Below are 15980 nucleotides of genomic sequence, written 5' to 3' on the forward strand. Positions count from 1 at the left end.
CCTGGTAACATCTCCCCCTGGTGAGCATCTTCCCCTGGTGAACATCTCCCCCTGGTGAGCATCCCCCCTGGTGACATCTCCCCCTTGGTGAGCATCTCCCCCTGATGAGCATCTCCCCCTGGTGAGCATCTCCCCCTGATGAGCATCCCCCCTTACACTTTTCATGAAGCATTCTCAATATGTCTGTGGCTCTGAATATTCTGTATAGAACACTGCTCTCTAGTCAATGAGTAAAGTGAGGCCAGAGCAACTCACTGATTCTCCCATGGCAACCCAGGAGACTATTGCAAAAAGATTAGAAGGCTGGTCCTATGGCTACACAATCTGATCAATTACAGTTAATTGAATAGGTTGCATGTCTTTCTTCCATAACAGATACTATCTAGCACCCAAACAGAATGCTGAGTCTTCTGCTTCTTACTGTATCCTTAGCACATAGTTCAGTCTGATACACATCCTAATTTAATATTCATATTAGAGCCTGCTGTCCTGGCTCCCCATGTGAGGCTGTTTGCGAATGAATTAGTGTGTGATTCCATACTTACACTGAGAATACGTGGTGGCAGTTCCGCTGACACTGAACCTGTTGAGGTGAAGCCTGTGCGTGACCACATTCTTCTGTGGTTGGAACAGGACAATGTGTACCTTGGGGGCAAACAAACAGCCCAAGACCACGAAACCGCTCAGGCTAACGGAGATGCACATAGTTGTCGTCTGCACCTGTAAGAAAGGTTGGCTCAATGAATGTCCAACTATAAATCCCATCATGAAGTCAACTAAAGAGAACACTGAGACAAGGCCAAGTTAGAAAACTAGAATCGTTCATTAACTCTGTTCTTGTCATAGCTAAGTTTATGTGCTAATTATATAGGATCTTCTGTGTTTGGAATATTCATGAAAACATTATTTAGGATTTCAAAGCAAGCATCATTTGTGTGGGTTGATTCTGACTGCTTGCCAAGACTTCACATGGATTTCCTGATTTTCTTTACATTTGTATGATGATATTTATGCGGAGCTGGTGAAGTCTGAATCATAAATAGCAAAACACAGATATTCAGTGATGAGAGTACTAGATCGCAGGTGGTTATCACCAATGAACATGGCTCATTCAAAGTTCACTTGTCCAGTTCCTTCAATAAGTCACATGATTAAAAGTTGGTGTTTAATATACAGCTCTCTGTTTTCTTTTACACCACCAGTTCCTATGGCCCTGAATTTATCTTCAGACTTACAGCAGCATTTGACATCAGTAATCATTTCCTAATTTTGACTGCCAAGACATATCCCTCCCTAGAATGGGTGTTTGCTCCTGGTTTTGAAGACCTCTTCTATCTGAACTTTAAGATCTGGAGTGTCTTAGACCTCAGGTTTTTGCTATCTCCCCTTCATCGTTAAGTTTTCATGACTTACATACCTGCTATATTGTTTATATCCAGATATTTACTAGTGTAGACCTTTAAGATCTGGAGTGTCTTAGACCTCAGGTTTTTGATATCTCCCCTTCATCGTTAAGTTTTCATGACTTACATACCTGCTATATTGTTTATATCCAGATATTTACTAGTGTAGACCTATCCTGAATGCTTTCGTATTTACATACTCAACTGCCACAATCACACATTATGCTGAATATTTAGTAGAAAAGAAGGAAGTTCATATCACCAAGCTTGACCTCCTTTCCTAATTGTTTCAGTCTGAGAAACAGCAGATGTTTAAAAACCTTGGGAGTTATCTTTGCTTTTTCCACTGTCCTTAAACTCACTCTTCCAATCCGTGAACACGTTCTGTCAGAGATAATCCTGTGTAGATCTCGTGTTTCTCCTTAGCTTGCAAGCAAAGGCTCTAACTACCTCTGTTCTGAGCTTTAGACGATGGAGTCTACTCCTAGTGCAGCGACCATTGTTCCTCTGTGTGAGAAGTGAGACTTGGAAACTCTGGTGAATGTTCAGTCTGGCTATGGCTGTTATTGCTGTTGGCGTCAATCACAGTCTTTTCTGGAAGTTTCGTTTTGTTTTTGTCAGCAGCAATGACACTGGTGTGGTAACTGGGTATGTAATATGTAGAATAAAATCTCAGACACTGCGGTCTTTGACAGTTTGGGCAGCAAGGATTCAGTTCTAACTCGGATAGGCTTTTTAAGGAAGGAAGTATAAGGGTCTCAAGGGCCAAAGAAACTCCGTAAAAATCAATAGCACATATGTTGGCACAATTGTGTGGTCAGTCTGACATACTCAAACGGGACTCTACTCATTGCCTGTTAAGTGGAGGATCTGTAGGGAGATTGAATGTTGGGTTATAGAGAAAGGGTTGAAAGAGAGCAGCTAGCATGGCGCTCTGATTATTTCTGAATATTTCTGGGATGGGGGAGGGTGCATTTCTTCACAGCAGGAGTCAAGTTCATGTGATACTAACAACTTAATATTGAATTTGTTCTGATTTGGCAGAAAGTTCTACTTTTCACACAGAAGTTGTGAAGGTTCGAACCTCACTAATCAGAAGAGACACCTTCAGGAAAGGCAAAAGTGGAAGGGTCACTTGAGCTTGGCCTATGTCCTCGAGAAGTTGAGCATATAAGACATAAGGTTCCATGTGTACAGGCACGTGGTACGTGGGCACAGGGCCCTTGGTACTTGTGGGTCCAGGGCCCTTGGTACTTGTTACAGAAGGAAGGTCACAGTGGGCTCTCTCAAGGCTTATCACTTTAAAGGTAACTTTTCAAATGGATAAAAGTTTCAGTTTTGCAGTGGAATTTGGATGTGTAAAGGAGCTTTCGTCTACTTGACTACATTTCCCCAGGATGGAAAACTCTAGGATATCCACAGATGAGGCACTTATCGGCATTTGTACTCTTACCTGGGCTGGACTTATTCTTTCTTCTTTTGTCTTTCATTTATTTTTATTTTCAAAAATTATCTATTTATTATTCTTTGCCAGTTTAATCCATGTACATAATAAGTATTTGGTTTTCCTCTGGTGTCTTCCTTGTCCTGTTTGCCCTTGTTCTTCTCCTGAACCTTTAAACCCGTGTCTTCCTAGTTTCACATCCTTTTGGTGTGTGAGCCACTTGGTTTAGACAGAGTAGCCCGCTTAGACCATTTACTAGAATAGGAACAACTTAGCAATGGTTGCACCACTGAAGAAAGCAACAAGTTGTCTTCCAACAGCCATTAGCTGTCAGTAGTCCCTCAGGTGGGTGGAGCCTCATGAGGTTCTCTCCCACACAGGAAGAAAGAGTGATAGGCCCAGCCTGGTGCAGGTCAGCTGTGCAGACAACCCCAGCTGCAGTGAGTTTGTGGGGGCACTTGTTGGGTGCTTTCTAGCTGTATTCCTCACAGTCTGACTCTTAAATATACTCTTCTTCCCTCCCACAGTGTTGGCTGAGCCTTGTGTGTGTGTATGTGTGTGTGTGTGTGTGTGTGTGTGTGTGTGTGGTGTGGTACAGATGTCCTATTTAGACCCCAGCACTCCACACAGTTACTTACTCTCTCCACTGTGCTCAGTTGTGAGTCTCTGTATCAACTGCCACCCACTGGAAAAAAAAGCAGAATCTCTGATGCTGTCTGAGAGCTACACTAATCCACAGGTATACGGAGAAGTGTTCAGAGGTAGGTTGACACTACATCCATTTACCAAAGAATAGTGGTAAATCACCCGGAGACCTGTGATCTCCTCAGCCGTGCATTCTTAGCCAGGTTTTCAGTACCGGTTGTGAGTTCCCTCTTGTGGGGTGGGCCTCTGAATAGAGGTGTCCTATATGGGAGACAATGCTCCTGGAACCAGAGGTTATTAAACCAAAATCTGTGACAGATGTGGGATGACTATCTCCCTCTGAGCTGCCAGTCAGGGACGTCCCAGAAATGACAATACACGCTATTGATATTGCTCTTGGCTGTCCACCAGAACTTGATAAGACCCTATCTCTAAAGACAGGGCATAGAGTAAGCAAGCTAGAAGTGCCCTAGATGCTACATTCCTGCTGGCTAGCTTTCACTATTCCTGAAGCTGCTCTGCGGGATGCAGGGAGAGAGACGTTACCAACAGTCTTACTCAGCTGTGAAGCTGGAAAGCTACAATACTCTCTTTTTCTTTCTTTAATGCGGGGCATCACCATGAAGGTTAGATTCCCTAGACCCCACTCTCATCCTGTCTCAGCCTCCCTGGTGTTAGGATTACAGTCATGTACTACCATGTCTGACCAATTTGAACATATAGGTGCTCCCCACCCCCCCAAATCAGATCTTAAGTTGAGCTGCAAGTGGCTTCTTATTGCCATAGGGCTGCACCTCCCCTCCACAGTGCCTGCTTTCTGTATGCTCTCCATCATGACTTTCGCTGCTTTAGGAGAAACACACTGAAGGTGAGGGACAAGTTCTTTCCATCCTTCAGGGTGGTCGAAGTCTGCCTGCACCAGACACTGGAGAACTCAAGAGGGGGAGACATTCTAATTTGTACATCATGCTGACCCAAATCATCCTCTTACCTAGCGTTTTCACTGGGGAGGTAGGGCTAGGACAAAGGTAAGACACATATTTTAGATGAAAATTGGAGGGGATGCTGATAACTCAGTAATTAAGAGAAATTACATTATAATGCTATATTTTTTAAATTTTACACATATATATGGTATGGGTGTTCTGTCTACACGTATGCCTCCATGCCCAAATAGGGCATCAGATCCCATTACAGATGGTTGTGGGCTACCATGTGGCTGCTGCTAATTGAACTCAGGACCTCTGGAAGAGCAGTCAGTGCTCTTAACCACTGAACAATCTCTCTGGTCCTTATTGCTTTATTTTTAAAATCAGAAATAATGCTGACATTTGTGATGAGCACAAGAATTAAACTGGAATGGGCTCATTAACAGTGCTGTGCTTCGGTATATTCAATCAAGTCAGGAAAGGCGGGCCTGTCTCAATCATGGTAAATTCAGGTGACCCTGAGTCCAGTTTGGATTGCGTTATAGAAAGTGGAACCTGGGGGTCCTACATAGATGTTGACCCTACTTGCTGCCGTGATTGTGAAAAAGTCCCTTGCATCTGAACCAGTAGTTACATGGGCTCTGCCTTGTCCCTGGCACTGTGGCCGGTTACTGTGTCCACTTCTAACCCTCTCAAATATTAACACTTGGATGCAGCTCCCACAGCCTCTGTCCTACCAAGCAAGCTAACCACTCTCCCTTATTTTGCCTTTGTAGTATGAGACAATAATTTCAGTCACCAAAAAAAATCTTCCAATGTTTTCCTTTTCTATAGAAAATAAAATTTATATTCTTTTCTACATTCTACAAAGTCCTATATGGTTTAGCTCCCAGCCAACCTCTTAGATCAAATAACTCTTGCATTTATGTATTAAACTGTAGCTGTCCATGCCTTTCTACCCTAACACATTTCTGCACGAGAGTGCTGGTGTTGGCGGTTTCTTCTGGCTGGCTTGTAGAATTTGGGGGCTTGGCTGCTTCTCATTCTACAGTATGTTGAGGGAGCTCCTTCAGCTTTTTCAGCCAATAGCCGCTGAGATACCAGCCCATTGGGGCGTGGTCTCTCTCTCTTTATTTTATTTTATTTTTTTTTAAATTTTTTTTTATTGAGAAAAGGAAAAAAAAAACAAGTTTCCACCTCCTCCCAGCCTCCCATTTCCCTCCCCCTCCTCCCACCCTTCCCCCCCCTCCCAACCCCCCTTCTCCCCCTCCCCCCACTCCTCTCCCCCTCCCTCTCCAGTTCAATGGGCAGTCAGGGTTCCCTGCCCTGTGGTAAGTCCTAGGTCCTCCCCCCTTCGGTCTATATTTAGGAAGGTGAACATCCAAACTGGCTAGGCTCCCGCAAAGCCAGCACATTAAGTAGGATCAAAACCCCGTGCCATTGTCCTTAGCTTCTCATCAGTAAAAAAAAAAAAAGCGGCCACTTTTCTCTGCACTCTCTCTCTCTGGCTTCAGGCTCCACTTCCAGCAATTAGGTGCCCTTCCTGATTGCGCAGGGGGCTGTTGTCTGGGACGGTGATCTGTAAGTTTTTCCCCCTTAAATAAATAACCATTCTATTAATCATAGTTCCAAACTGGTGTGGGATTGTTTGTGACTTACGCCTTCAACAGTAGACATTGTGCAATGGGCACCAACAAAATTGGCTGACAGTTCTTTAAAAATAATTGATGATTTGCTATATTTACTTAAATTTCAAGATTATCAACCTGGGCATATTTGGATTTTATTGTATTTGAACTTTATCGGAATTCCAGGGTCACATCTGCTTTCCCCACCTTGTCTTTTCACAGTTATTCTGTTCATATTCACTGTTGACTTCTGCAGTGTGGTGAAATTTCTGGTATCTCCAGCGATTCTATCTAGTTAGTACTCTACCATATTGCTATCATACAAGGGGCAAACTCAAGTTTTGGTGCATGAGAAACAAGTGCTAACTTCTCTAGTAAGATCAAAATTTTGGTAACATTTTCTGCTTTACTTTAAGGCAACTTTTTTGAGGATGAGAAGTTGAAACTCTACATGGTTATCATCCCACTGGTTCCTAATAGGCTAAACCAGGTTCACTAATGACAATACAGTAACAACATTAAAAAGTCAGCTGCCCAACCAGGCGGTGGTGGTGCACACCTTTAATCCCAGCACTTGGGAGACAGAGGTGGGCAGAACTCTGTGAGTTCGAGGCCAGCCTGGCCTACAAGAGTTAGTTCCAGGACAGACTCCAAAGATACAAGGAAACCCTGTCTTAAAAAGCCAAAGAGAAAAAAAAATCAGTTGTCCATGCTGATCTATGGGGTGAGTGTATATATAAGGACAACAGCTAGGGATAGGGGCTTTAAAAATATTTGTAATACTTCTCTGTTTTATTCTGAAATTCTGAGTGTTCAAACTCTTTTTTTCATATATTTTGCCTTTAATTTTGCTTACCAAATTGTGATACTACTTCTCTTAAAGATTTTTAAAATTTTGAAATAAATAAATAAATGCTTAAATATCTTAGCATTAAAAAACCTGACAATTACTCTAACATTGAACTTAAGCTCCCTTTTGTACTGATTATTATTGTATTCAGTCCATAAGTTTCATGCATATAGTTGAGAATAATTTGAACTAGAGACAGTAGCCTTTTTCAGGCTCTTGGTTTTTTACTTCCTTTAAAAAATCATTTTAATTGGTAGAAATTACATATATATATATCTTAAAGCAAATGATATATGTACTTTAAAACTTGAGTTAATTTTCACATAGCATATTAAGATTAATAATGCGTATGTATATGTCCATAACATGTGTTGAAATATGAAAGCATTATAGAATGATAAATTAATAAGCACATGTTGCCGCTTACTTGCTTGTGTGGAGAACAAATAAAATATACCTTTTTATACCCTCAAGAATGTAATTTATTTCTATTAATAATACATACCATGATGTGCCATAAAACACCTTTAAGGTGTTTGCTTGCTTGCTTATTTGATTTTTCCATGCCTGAGGTTTGGGATTTGCTGTGTCTTCCTTCTGAGATGTCGTTTCCTAGATTTGGGGCAATGTTGTAATTACTGGCAAACAGAAGATTCGGGAATGCTCTTTTACTACTTCCTTTTGTAAAATCATGGTACAACAAGGAAACAGGCCCGTGAAAAACTAATTTATGATGACTTAGAAAATAGAATAAAAACCAATGGTGAGAAGAGAGAGTAAATCATTTATTTATTTATTTATTATGTATACAATATTTTGTCTGTGTATATGCCTGTAGGCCAGAAGAGGGCACCAGACCCCATTACAGATGGCTGTGAGCCACCATGTGGTTGCTGGGAATTGAACTCAGGACCTTTGGAAGAGCAGGCAATGCTCTTAACCTCTGAGCCATCTCTCCAGCCCCGAGGGAGTAAATCTTATGACTCACTGAAGACACTAGAGTTAGAATTACTAAAGCAAAATTAATTTATCAATGGCTCAACAACTTGTGAAATTATGATGGGATGATGGCATCTGCCCCACAAGAGATGGTAATTATATGGAAGTCCATAAATTTGAACTCTATAAATAACGATTTAATTAGGTTATGCATACGCGTGTAATAAAGGTTTTAGCAGTTCAACGGTACATAGACACTCATAATTATACATGGTATATTTGTATACATAACTAAAGGCTTAGAAAATGCACAATAGACTGTATTTTAATCAATCGCAGGGAAGTTCTAAACCATGAATAAAAGTTTTAGATCTTTGTCCTGATCTTGACTTAATGTTACAGTGATACTTTAGTTTATACATGCATCTATTATCGACATCCTCTTGTGTCTAATTTCAAGTGTTCTCATTAGGGTTTTAGTGATTAAGTATCATTCTCTTGTCAATTGCCTTTTAAATTTAATTAAGACACTTTTATGTGTATGTATTATGTTTTATTCCTCACTAGATTATAAACTACTTGAATGGCCCTCCAGTTATATCTATCTTTCCCTCTGTGCCTGGCACAGTGCTCTGAGCAACTAAGCACTAATTAAGTGTCTTAAAGCATAGAGAATTAATTTTCTCATATCATATTGAAGTTAAACATGGCATTTGTAATTATTTGATTCTTTCTTGAGATGAAATAAAAGGAATCTACCCTAACTCCTACCCATCAAAGCATTGCTAAGTTAAAAGAACAAAGGAAAGCTCAGTCCGGTGCTCCAATGTGGGTCTCTGTCTCTATCTCCATCCAATGCCAGATGAAGATTCTATGGTGATATTCAAGATATTCATCAGTGTGGCTATAGGATAGGGCCATATCAGGCTCCCTTTCCTCAGCTGCCCAAGGAAAAAGCTGGGGACATCTCCTTGGACACCTGGTAACCTCTCTAGAGTCAAGTCTCTTGCCAACCTTAAAATGGCTCACTTAATTAAGATATATACTTCACTGCTCCCATATCCATCCTTCCTCCATCCCAACCATCCCATTCCCCCAAGCTTTCCCCATCCTCCCCTTCTCCCTACTCTCTCCCCATCTCCCCTTACCCCCACCCCACCCCCACCCCCAAGCTCCCAATTTTTGCCTGGCAATCTTGTCTACTTCCAATATACGGGAGGATAACTATATGTTTTTCTTTGGGTTCACTTTCTTTTTTAGCTTCTCTAGGACCACAAATTATAGGCTCAATGAGCTCCCAAGGTCCAAATGAGGAGCAGAAGGAGGGAGAACATGAGCAAGGAAGTCAGGATTGCGAGGGGTGTGCCTACCCACTGAGACAGTGGGACTGATCTAATGGGAGCTCACCAAGGCCAGCTGGACTGGGACTGATGGAGCATGTGATCAAACCGGACTCTCTGAATGTGGCTGACAATGAGGGCTGACTGAGAAGCCAAGGACAATGGCACTGGGTTTTTATTCTACTGCATGTACTGGCTTTGTGGGAACCTTTCCCTAGACCTGGATGGAGGTGGGAGGACCTTGGACTTCTCACAGGGCAGGGAACCCTGACTGCTCTTTGGACTGAAGAGGAAGGAGGAGGGGGAGTGGGGGGAGGGGGAGGGAAAAGGGAGGAGGTGGAAATATTTTTTGTTTTTCTTTTTATTTTTTTTATTAATTATTTATTAAAGATTTCTGCCTCCTCCCCGCCACCGCCTCCCATTTCCCTCCCCCTCCCCGGTCAAGTCCCCCTCCCTCGTTAGCCCAAAGAGCAATCAGGGTTCCCTGCCCTGTGGGAAGTCCAAGGACCACCCTCCTCCATCCAGGTCTAGTAAGGTGAGCATCCAAACTGCCTAGCCTCCCACAAAGCCAGTACATGCAGTAGGATCAAAAACCCATTGCCATTGTTCTTGAGTTCTCAGTAGCCAGACCTGGAAACAACCTAGATGCCCTTCAATGGAAGAATGGATGAAGAAAGTATGGAATATATACATATTAGAGTACTACTCAGCAGTAAAAAACATTGACTTCTTGAATTTTGCATACAATTGGACGGAAATAGAAAACACTATCCTGAGTGAGGTAAGCCAGACCCAAAAAGAGGAACATGGGATGTTCTCACTCATATTTGGTTTCTAGCCATAAATAAAGGACATTGAGCCTATGTCCTTTTTTTTTTTATGATCCTAGAGAAGCTAAATAAGAAGGTGAACCCAAAGACAAACATATAGGCATCCTCCTGAATATTAACCTTCATCAGGCGATGAAAGGAGACTGAGACAGAGATACACATTGGAGCACTGGACTGAAATCTCAAGGTCCAAATCAGGAGCAGAAGGAGAGAGAGCACGAGCAAGGAACTCAGGACCGCGAGGGGTGCACCCACACACTGAGACAATGGGGATGTTCTATCGGGAACTCACCAAGGCCAGCTGGCCTGGGTCTGAAAAAGCATGGGATGAAACCGGACTCGCTGAACATAGCGGACAAGGAGGTAGAAATTTTTGAGAAAAAAAAAAAAGAACAAAGGAAAGAAGAAAGTCAAATTAAGGAAAAGATAGAAGCAGTCAAAAACTTACTCTGTAGTCGCTCGATGTCACATAAAATATTGGGAGGAAGGCCAACCAGATGATGCAGGTGGTGTACATGGTGAAGCCTATGAACTTGGCTTCATTGAAGTTTTCAGGACACTTCCTTGTTTTGAAAGCATAGACAGTGCATAGGATCACCAGGACCACATCGTAGGTCAGAGAGATCAACATGCTGGAATCTTTGACATTGCATTTTAGGATGACTGTCTCCCGCTTCTCTGGAAGGGTGTATCTTCTGGTGCCTGGAGTCTCCAAGATAAGCCACACAGACACCATCACAATCTGCACCAGGATCAAACCCAGGCAGATAAAAACCTGAGAACTGGGACTGATAAATTTTGGCCTCTGGGCGCCGTTCTTGACACCATCGAAGATGCGAGCAATGCAGTTTGTTTTGGTCAGCAGAGCCGAATAACAGATGGCGAAGGAGGTCCCAAGCCCAAGCCGGCGCAGTGCGCAGATAACAGGTGATGGTTTAGCAATGAAGAAGAATGTCATACCATAGGACAGGCTCACTCCAAACAACAGGATGTAGCAGAGTTCTCGGCCTGATGCTTTGACCAAGGGTGTGTTGTTGTGCTTGATAAACACAGTTATAACTATGCAAGTGCACATGAAACCCAGGCAGGCAATGGTGACTGGGCCTATTGCCCAGGCGTCCTCCCACTTGATGTAATCCTCTGGAAGATTGTAGCATCCAGAGAGGTCAGCCGTTGGCCACTGGCCAGGCCCACAATCCATACAGGTGAACTCATCGATTAGGTATTCATAGGGTTCGCAAGGAATGCAGATCCAGCAGCAGACGTCCCCTGGCTGCATATTCTTCATTTCATTGGGGGCACAGGGGTCGCTGCACTGGGAAGTGGGGATTGAGTTTCGGGACCAGTGGATAGAGTCTACATCTAGAAATAAAGTTTCTGCCCAGTGGCCAACCTTCAAGTAGGAATACTTTCCATTCACGTTCTGGAAGTTGAACACGTTGTATCTTCCCATCCCGTCTCCGAAAGTGTCAAACTTCACAATGCTGTCTGCTCCTTTATTCGGGTTGAACGGAGCTTTGATACATAGAATGAAGACAAGAAAAGAACACTTGTTTAGGTGTCTCCTATGTCATTAGTCAATTCCTTTTGCCATACACTCAGCAGAACTGAAGGAGCAGAGACTAACGTTACCCAGGCTGACACACTTTATTACTTACCATAGAAAGCCACACATCAAAAGCTTCCAGAGTGCTTATGCATTCATAAGGTTACTCACTTAGGATTGCCGTGTGTCTAACGGGTGCCAAGTGCCAGTGATAATAATGAAAATCACACAGCGCCACTTCACAGGAGCATGTGACATTGTATTCTGTGATGGGGAAGTGCTATTTGCTTGAAATCTTTGTAATGGGAATCGGGCAGAACTTCATGTCTCGTTTCATACTTCTATATACAACCACTAAATTTTTTTACCATCTTATTTATATTCATGACAACATAAAATTAATAGCAAAAATTCTCTCCTTGAAATGAGATCGCAATATAAATATATAACACATGCATTTAAACCTTTCTGATGATTAGTATAGGAAAAAATTGAAATGTATTTGCAGTCATTCTGAAGTTCTTGGCATATAGTCTTGCTGTGTAGCCCAGGCTAGCTTTAAATTCACAGCAGTTCTCTTACCTCAGCATCTTGAATGCTGGGGTTACAAAGCTGTGCTGTCCACTTTGTTAGCTATCTTATGCACACAGCAGTATGCAGGACATTTGCAAGTGAGCTTTACTGCCAGTGTAGAGGGTGGGACGATCTCAAACAATGAGATGTTCTCGATCCTGTCCCTTCGCTACACCTTTGGGAAGTCCTGGAGAGCAGCTGGTCTGAACACCCGAGCTTCTTCCTTCTCAACTGTCGCTGACCATGTGTCTAAACTCCAAAAATAAGTTTCTATACAATTTATTATTATTACATCCTGTTTTGCATTTATTAAACGTCTCAGAAATATTATACTGAAGAGCTCCATGGAGACTATGAACTGAGAGGGGAAGCTTTTTCTCCTAAAGAGTTTTTAATTTTAATTAAATATAGTTACATTATTTCCTCTTTCCCTTTCTTCTCTCTAACCCCTCCTATGTCTTCTCCCTCCAGCCTTTCCCATGTTCCTCTTTTACTTACTATGAAATCATGGCTCCCACTTCTCTGGCTATTGTTATATACTCTGTCTGTCTGTCTGTCTGTCTGTCTCTCTCTGTCTCTTTCTCTGTCTCTCTCTCTGTCTCTCTCTCTCTCTCACACACACACACACACACACACGCACACATACACACACAAATATATATAACTACAACCTCCATTGCTTGTATGTAAAGAATTCAGGGCTGACCACTTGGCATTGAATACCTGATTCGGGGACTCATCCCTGAAAAGAGTAATTCTATCTCTCTCAGCAGTCAATCACTAGTTCCCTGGAGCTCTTTGTCTGCGGACGAGGCCCAGTAAAATCTCCTCGTTTCATATTAGCTTGTCTCATTGCTGCTGTTATTGTTAGGTCTTGTTTTGGTAACCACATTGGTGTGGTATCATGGATATAGTTTCCATGTCATCTGTAGGAGACATGCATGACCTCTGATATTCTGGCTCTTATAGGCTTTCTGCTCACTCTTCTGTAATAGTCCCTGAGCCGTAGGTGTGCAGACTGTGCTGAAGGGGGAGTTTTTACTCAGCTTACAGCTTCTCATCTAGCCTGCTTACCTCTCCTACATATGTGTGCTGTCTTGTAGTAATTACTTTGCAATTGTCTTCAAGATGCAGCTGAAGATTGAATTTTCATTCGGGACCAGGCTCAGTAAGTGACTATGTGCTCTTTATTTTTATTCCACACTGGCTGGTCTGTTGTGTATTTTCCATTTCATACTATTAGTCGCTACTTTTTCCTTAGAAGAAGATTGTGTCTGTCTGGGTGATTCATAGATATACACTATTATGGTCGAATTAGTACTCATACTTATGGAGAGAAACCAAGAGAGTAGAATAAGATACCCATAAATAGGCCTACTACATCCTAATAAATGCTAATGGTGGTATCTGAGACAAGTGAAGGTCTTACATACACATTGTTAAGTAAATGTTTAATCAGCTGGAAAAAAATGAAATTTTCTGTACCTCATTACTTATGCCTAGATAAATTTTGAAAAGATCAAAGTTTTATGTGGAAAAAACAAAGGCATAGAAGTTCTAGAAATAAAAAGAGCATATTAATATCAGAGTGGAAAAAGTCCTTTTCAAAGGCTATTGAAAATGAAGAACAAACAAACACACAGAAACCAAAACCACAATAATGCAAAAAACTGGCATCTTGGTGGAATTCATAATCTCAGTGTTGGGGAGCGGGAGACAGGATGATTCCTGGGGTTCACTGACTAACCAGCCCAGATTAGTGGGTGATTGCCAGGTCCCAGTGAGAATATCTGCCTTAAATATCAAGATGAATGGTTCTTGATGAACCCTGGTTGATCTTCGCTTCCACACACATGCATGTGAACCCTCATATACACATGCACCCCACACATATGTGCACACGTGCAAACTTCCCAAACCAATAAATATGAACATTGAAGCATAAGTGAGAAACAATAATGCAAACTTCAAATAGTATTGAGATAATGTACAGATTTCCAATATAAAAAGGAACTTAATAACCCTTAGAAAATGTCCAAAGGACTTGAGTAGCTATTTTATTATACAGAAAAATCTAATTTTCTTAAACATAAAAATAGGTTCAACATTAGTCAAACTGCAGAAAAATACAAACTTTCAAAGGTCAAATAATAGTTCTTCGAAGACTTTTCAAGCCAAATGCCAAGACTCTGATACTGCTATGCCAGACAACATAGATGAATTCAAGTTGGGATTCAAATTGCTTTTAACTGACATAAGGACATCTTGCTTTATATGGGTGAGCCCAGTAATACCTGACCCAGCTCAGAATTCTGCAGAAGGATCAGGGGTGCTCACTTCTGGGTTTTGGGTGACAGATACAGAAGATTGAGCTCACTGCTACTGGCTCTAAAGGAGGCACTTGGGTGATAGATACAGAAGATGGAGCTCACCACTACTGGCACTAAAGGAGCTGCCAACCTGGGTGGACAATAAAAACTGGAAAGAAAATAAAACAGGTCCTGTGGGGCCTTCAAGAGGTAATACAGCCTGACCAACACATTGCTTTTACGTCAGTGAAATCCATTTAGACATCTAGCCTCCAGAAACATTAGAAACAAAATCAGGTAGCTTTAAATTGATACAATATGGAGTCTTGATCAGGTCTTGATTCATTTTCTCTACCAGTTAAAGAATTAAAACACAGAAAAAAATCTTCAGCACAATAGGCAACAGCGGAGAAACCTCAGACAGTGTGGAGGACAGCAAACGGAACCAACAGAATACCTCCAAAGGAGGGCAACTGGTCCGAATGTTCTCAAAAGTACAGTTGCACCCGCGTTTTGTGGCTTAGCAGTTTCCATTGGAGGACTTTATTCTACAGATCAGTTAGGCCGGTGTTTACTGAAGGATCTTTACAACAGAAAGACTTGAAAATGACCCAGTCATTCATAGTTGGGTTCATTAATAATAAATGAAAGCTTACACAGCTGTGCGAAGAATGAGGACATATTAGAAAAAGAAACCCAAAGTTACAAGGCTTTGTATGAAGAACAAAATGTGTGATCAGCTATATGTTAATGGGGATGGGGGTATAACGGGCCCTGCCCCTTTTCCTTTTCTATGCAGAGGAGCTCAAGAATGATAGCTACAGAGAGTGGCCGCACTGGCTAGGAGCTGGAAAGTAAACCGACTGGTGGCAAAGGGGGCTACTATAGTTTTATTTTAGGTTAAACTTTGAATAATGTAGATGCATTATTACTACTCATATATGCTATGCAATCACAAATACGTCATCTCTGAGACAGATGAGAAAGTCTTCCGAAGGGATGTTCAGAGAACAAGAATCAACTCTGCTAGTGAGAGACCCTGCCTCAAAACCACACGGTGGATAGCTCCTAAGGGATGACAGCTGAGGTTATTCTCTGGACTTTACACATGTGCACCCCCATAAACGTGGGCCTGAATACATACAAACACACAAAGAATCAGCTTTGTGAAATGATATAGCAAAAACAGAATTTCAGGTAAGTATGAATATAAAAAAAACCTCTCAGGGTCTGTTCAAAATGTCAGGAGGAAGAAGGGGATAGCGTAAAAAGTGGGTCACTTTGCTTTCCAGCAAAGAGGACAACTGGAGAAGTGCACATGTGTAGGTGGTGGACCGCGCGTGGGGAAAGCGAGGGAAGAGACTTTTGTTCTTCTCTTAAGTGTGCTATATTCACACACATATGTACATATTTAATTTTGAAAAGAAGTTATACAATTAAAATGGAATAGTGTGTATGTAAATGTATGTTTGTGTGTACACAGTTGTGCATGTATGGAGGTCAGAAGTAGAGCGCAGTGATCTTCCTTAATTCCTTTCCATCAT

General features: G+C 41.8%; 1 protein-coding gene across 1 annotated transcript in view; it reads right to left on the reverse strand.

Moving 5' to 3' along the window:
* Grm3 (glutamate metabotropic receptor 3) overlaps positions 1 to 15980 on the reverse strand; it is a 222005-nt gene that overhangs the window by 14297 nt on the left and 191728 nt on the right. The window contains exons 4-5 of the mRNA XM_013350444.2: positions 10457 to 11523; positions 546 to 720 (exon numbers count right to left, since the gene is read on the reverse strand). Coding sequence (XP_013205898.1) covers positions 546 to 720; positions 10457 to 11523 — 1242 coding nt within the window. The remainder of the gene's footprint in view (positions 1 to 545; positions 721 to 10456; positions 11524 to 15980) is intronic.

The sequence above is a fragment of the Microtus ochrogaster genome, chromosome 26, assembly GCF_000317375.1.
Source record: "Microtus ochrogaster isolate Prairie Vole_2 chromosome 26, MicOch1.0, whole genome shotgun sequence".
NCBI classification, from domain to species: Eukaryota; Metazoa; Chordata; class Mammalia; order Rodentia; family Cricetidae; genus Microtus; species Microtus ochrogaster.